Below are 6,000 nucleotides of genomic sequence, written 5' to 3' on the forward strand. Positions count from 1 at the left end.
AGATATTTGAAACTGCAGATCTAGACAGTCCTTAACTAGAATGTGCAGAAAATATTCTCACACTATGCTTGTAAAAAGTGTTTATTCCTTTGGCTCTCCAGAGGGGACCAGAGCAGTGCCACAAGCTATCTGACTGTGCTTCCCCGAGGAATGGAATGTGTTGTGTTCAGCATTGATGGTTCATTTGCAGCAAGTGTTTCAATTATGGGAAGTGATCCCAAAGTCCGAGCTGGGGCTGTTGATGTTGTCAGGTAAGTGAAGTTTTCATGCTTCGCTTTCTCAATCTCTAACTTTTCTGTTTGAACACAATAGGGGGGAATGGAACAGAATATATAATTTTTTAAACTAAGGATGCAAAAATTCTTTAAAGGCTAGAATGCTTTGCAGGTATGTTTCTGCATTTGCTTGGACAACAGGCCTGCCTGATTTTCAGAGGAATCTTAGAATGCTATGGTTTACTTGGAAATTTGTAGTTTAAGTTGGATAAAGATTGAAAATTGCGTATTCAAATGAACATGGTGTTAAAGTGCGAGTGATTAATTGATAATGATTCCAATTGTTACTGTGGTTAGCAAAGAGTGTATTTTGTGTTTCACTAACTTCAAGTAAGGACATACTTCTGCTCCAGAAATACCAAGCGCCATGAGCATAGGAGAGTTTTATGGATGAAAAGTCAGAATGCTTTTAATTCATTCTTGCAAGTCTGTTAACACTGCACTGGGTGAGGAAGTACAACTCACATTTTGGAATGCAGAGATGCCAGTTGTCAAGAATTTTCCATTTCCTTCATTAAAATGACAGAATCTCGCAATACATTTCAAAGGTAGGAGGACTTGAGGTACAGCAAAGGGACTATTCTAAATCCATTTTTAAATAGCTATTATGTTTTACATAACTTATTGTATGAGACTATCACTTGCTTTATTCTATCTCCCTCAAGATGTAGATATAATTGCATAATTTCTCACTAGGAGCAGACAGGGTGCTTTCTACCTGTTGAAGGGTCATGTCTGATTTCTAACTGGGTCCATGCTGAGCAAAGAAATACTAACCTGTCTTTTGGGCATTATTTCTTTTTCTGCATCTATGTAATTTATCTGTTGTTTCTGACAGACATTGGCAGGACCTGGGGTATCTGATTATCTATATTACTGGCCGTCCAGATATGCAAAAGCAGCGTGTGGTTTCATGGTTGTCTCAACACAATTTCCCACAAGGAATGATCTTCTTCTCTGATGGACTCGTTCATGACCCACTGCGACAAAAGACTATTTTTCTACGGAATCTCATGCAAGAGGTACTAGAAAGAAGTTTATATCCTTGAAACCTTTTTCTAGAGGATATCATTGACTGAACAGTAAATCCTATTGGCCATTATAAAGTATTTTTGCCATTCCTCCTTTCTTTTCTTACTTTTCAAAGAATAGGGAATGCTAAATAAAATATCCAAAAGTACCTCCTGGCATATGGTATTACAAATAAATCGATGAACTACTTATTCTTTTCTCTCTGCATATTTGTAATTCTGCTGGCATGCAGGCAAACAGCTTTAGCTGTGTGTGGTTTACAGCATTTGTTAACAGTGAGTTTGCCTGTTGCTTCGATGCTAAACAAGTGCCATCCTTGTAGTGAATGCTGTTCAATAGTCAGAGCATTAACTTTGGAAGTAATATTATTTTTTTCAGTGCCACATCAAAATCTGTGCTGCATATGGTTCCATGAAAGATATTTCTGTTTACAATGTCTTGGCTCTGTCACCATCCCAGATCTACATAGTTGGACGTTCAACAAAGAAATACCAGGCACAGTGTCAAGTAAGTAATTGTTGCTGCTCAACCAGGAAGTCCTTGGGAGGAGTAAGGAAATGCATGTGCGTGAATGTATGCACGCACACACGTGCACACACACGCAAGATAAAGAGCAGGGACAGTCTTTCAGAGAAAGAAGGGCAGTTTTGGTCTCAGATGAGGCATTTTCTGGCTGAGTGAATCATAAAGAGAATTGAATGGTCACAGGTTGTACCTGCAAGTACATGTGTTGCATATTGCTGAACAACAAAATGGAACAATTCACTGAAATTAAAAAGGAGAGGAGACATATTAAGTCTTTTATATATATATAACTAAATTGCCAAAGATAGGAACTGAACTCCTCATAGAGCTCATAGGTTGAGGCAGCAGTAATTTGTCACTCTCTTTCCTTCCTGTTTCAGTTCCTCAGTGAGGGTTATGCAGCCCACTTGGCCTCACTGGAGTTCAGTCTTCATTCACGACCCAAAAAGAACAACTCTCGGATGATCTTGAGAAAAGGCAGCTTTGGCCTTCACTCCCAACCTGAGTTTTTGCGCAAGAGAAACCATCTCCGCAGGACTATGTCTGTGCAGCAGCCTGACCCACCTTCTTCAAACCCCAAACCAGAGCGTGCCCAGAGCCAGCCCGAATCAGACAAAGATCATGACAGACATTTGCCCTCCATTGCTTGGGTTAGAGGTGGAGTTCACAAGTTTGAATCTGTCCCCTAGGAAGCCGGGGGATGTTGATCTTGGATGCCACCCCCTTAAACTTGTAATCATGCCTCAAAGATAATATTTAGGCAGCTTCCAACTAGAAAATGTAGAGAGGAACCTGTACCTCGGAGTTGTTCCTGCTCTAGAAAATGCCTTCTTATACCAACCAGGGAACTTGCAGTTCGTTCCTCTTGACATGTTTATTGGGAAATTTTAAAACAATCTAAAACTATCGCAAGTGCTTAAAACATCAAAGCAACAGGAAAAAAAATTATCTTTGGTTATTTTGTACAATAGATACAATAAAATGTGCAATAAGAGAAAAAGCTGCAACAAGCTGTTTTTTATTCAAAAGAAGGATTGTGGTAGCAGCTGACTAGCTGCACCCAAAGCAGTATAAACATTAGGTCCCATAGGTTACAGGGAAAGTTTGCACTTTAAACATTAGTTTTATCTGCTGCCACTTCACTTTCGATAAAGAGATACATTTGCAAGGAAAGAGGAAGAGGGAATACAATAATGGGTAATCAGAATTTGTACAGCAAGATGCTTGTTGGGTGCCTTTAACCCAAGATATCCTTTCAGCTTACATTGTTGGTCAACAGACTCAGATATAGGCACTCATGTTGTCTGAAGTGCTGTACATCAAGTAATTTGGAGAACTCCACCTATGAACCAAATCATAAATGCTTCGTGTTAGAAATAAATGTCTCTGCCACGGTTTGAAGTAGTTAGTGTTGCTGTGTACAAAGTGCTGTGCAAGTGTACAAAAATCACATTGTTTTGTTGAACTTGGTGACTGTGCAAAATGTATTAACTACTGTGAGCAAGGAGATGTCTCTGACCATCTAAGTCTGAAACAGATCCTAAGATGGTAACCTAAAGGGAACTTTTTTACTAAGGGATCTGCAAACTTCAGAGCAATCAATTTTTCCATTATTTTAACTAGAAACTTTAAGCTGGAGGAGGAAAAAGTGATAAATGCTAATGGAATTCCTGGGAGTAAATTATTTACCTTCTCATGCTTTACAGCAACTACTGTGCTAAGACAATCTGTAGCAGTCAGAATTACAGCCTATGAGCTTCAAAGAATGGAGACGACAAATTACAGGTGCCAAGTAGACATTTTCCTACTGATTTAAATTTATCTCGGATCTCTCAATTAACGTATTAAAAGTAAAAATGTGTGAAGTTTTCTCTAGGTGATAATATTTCTAAACTAAACATTTTAATTAGTTTAACGTAGCTGCAGTTTGCAGCTTCTTTATGCAAATATTTCCACCAAACTATAAATTCACCAAGCGAACTTCCATGATAGAACTGATGCATGTTTCAAAACCTGCAACGAAGTTGCTAGTGCACAATTATTTTTTTTTCTTCAAAAATTAAAACTCCAGACTGTTGACCCTGAGAAAACTGGAAGTCAGTAGGGGGATTTGGTTTCTCCCCAGCACATGCACTTTTGTGGAGTTGCAGGTTGTCATCCCCACCCTTTTACTTTCAGGTTTTCCTAATCTATAGCTGGAACAGAAAGAAGTCTGTTGATTAATGATTTCAAAGTCACTGTGTAAAACAATAAAGGAATGCAATAGAAAAGTATTCTGATGGTGCAGAAGGAAACCCAGTAACTTCCTGTTAACATAAAAGTTTCAGTGTGTTTTTTGAAGGGCCTAGTAATGTGGCTTTTGTCCTAAAAGGCAGCAAAATAGCTTATAAATGAAAGTTGGGGGTTTTGTTTGTGTCTGTCTTTCCTGGTTTTAAGCTTATCACATACCAAGAATGTCAGTTACCTATTTCAAACTTCCTGAAAGATTTCTGGCACATCAGAAAGTTGTTCTTTTATAATGCTTCATTTAAGGGAAGGAGTAATCTTTGCTGAAGATTTAGGAAACCTATGAGAAGTTTGGTAGCTCACATTCATTAGGTAACTGCAATACAAGGGCTGGGGTTGTTTTGCTCTGTTGGCAAGTCAGCCAGCTACAAAAGCTAAATGAAAGATCTCCAGAAACTACACTGAAGCAGTCTAGGTTTACAAATGCTTTCCCAGTAGTGTCACACCTAGCTCTTTAACCCAAATTTAGAGTAGTTTTCAGTGTTCTTTCTTTACCCAATGTGTCTTTTATTTACTGATCGTTGTCCATTTCGTTTCCTGTCCTATGCAGCTAGGAGGAGATTGCACAAGTTAACACCAAACAGCAGGCTCCATGTCCCTCCAGTCAGTTCAGTGCTATCATAGGTACCAGAGCTGACAAGATGTTAGAGCAGTGAAGGCTACTTATCATAATGATGATAAGTACTCAATACTCCTTCCTGCTGCTGGTCTAGGAAACAAAAAAAATCACGTAGTAAAGAAAGATGCGTGTCTCTTTATATCTGTGCTCCCTTCCTATGAAACGTATCTTGCTCTAACAGGGACCAACAAAAGAGATTTCCTGAGTACATCCTCTGAAAAGACCAGCCACAGTAGCTAAGTCTCTGAACAGTAAATAATTGATACTGCAGAGCAGTCTTTGTTTATTAGTCCCACGGGACTGCCTTCTTTTTTCATATTGCACAATGACTGACAGAAAGTTTTGGCTCTTGCCAGGGCAAGACAATAGAATATAGTTATTGCACACATGCTCCTGGTTGTTGTTTTTATTTTAAATAGGTGAGGGAGGGAATCCAAAGATGGTGGCAATCACAAGACAAATTTGAAACTTACATAAGGGACCTAGAGGCAACATTGACTGCAAAATTTGAAGTTATTGTTTAAAAGAACTGGGTGTTGGGTAGCATGTCTTCTCAGAGGAAGAACTGTGCCCGTTCTAGAGTTCAAAGCTAATGTTGCTTTAGTTGTCTACCTCTACCAGCCGGAGACTCCAATACCTATTTTTTGATTTAAGTTGCTAAGACCCACTTCCTTTCAAAAAGGAGATCTGTGTGTAATTCTGTGATTGTCTTTAAGGGACTTAGGATTCTGAGCACAAGGTTAGGGAAATCTCCTAGGTTACTGAAGTTTGTTTTACTATTGCTAACACAATGGCGTGTTGCAGGGAACCATGTCCTGAAAGCTCTCTCTCACTTTGTGTATTTCTGTTAATTTCTGGGTCACATTTACAGTAGTCATTATGTTGGCTTCTCATAAGAATATTATGAACTAAAAGTAGTAAAACAAATGCTATTGTGTGCTTGATTTAGTGGTAACAATTTCATAGTCTGTACACATCATACTGAAATTAAGCTGAAAATATTTTCCCTAACTTCATTTCCTACAAGGGTTTATGTTGCCCTTGCATAATACCAACTCTACTTATTGCTCAGGGAGAGAGTGGTTTATCTCCTGAACACATGCCTCCAACTGAGCACTTTGGTGAACAATGATACAGGCATCAGTTTGAAAGTTAAGACTTCATGCTAATTAGTAACTGAGCTTGAGACATCAGATGCAATTGTTTTGAAAGCACTAACCAGTTGCCACTAAAATGGCACAAAACCTCTGTTGGAGATGGGAC

The 6,000-nt window shown here is 38.8% G+C and overlaps 1 protein-coding gene across 1 annotated transcript in view; it reads left to right on the forward strand.

Moving 5' to 3' along the window:
* Positions 1–2,731, forward strand: part of PITPNM3 (PITPNM family member 3) — a gene marked incomplete at its 5' end in the record, with an annotated part of 80,731 nt that extends 78,000 nt beyond the window's left edge. Inside the window, 4 exon segments of the mRNA XM_084299958.1 lie at positions 102–251; positions 1,114–1,297; positions 1,686–1,814; positions 2,213–2,731. Of these exon segments, the coding sequence (XP_084156084.1) occupies positions 102–251; positions 1,114–1,297; positions 1,686–1,814; positions 2,213–2,521 (772 nt within the window). The 3' untranslated portion in view covers positions 2,522–2,731.
* Positions 2,732–6,000: the final 3,269 nt, after the last annotated feature.

This window comes from Netta rufina, assembly GCF_964035555.1.
Source record: "Netta rufina genome assembly, chromosome: 21".
Classification (NCBI taxonomy): domain Eukaryota; kingdom Metazoa; phylum Chordata; class Aves; order Anseriformes; family Anatidae; genus Netta; species Netta rufina.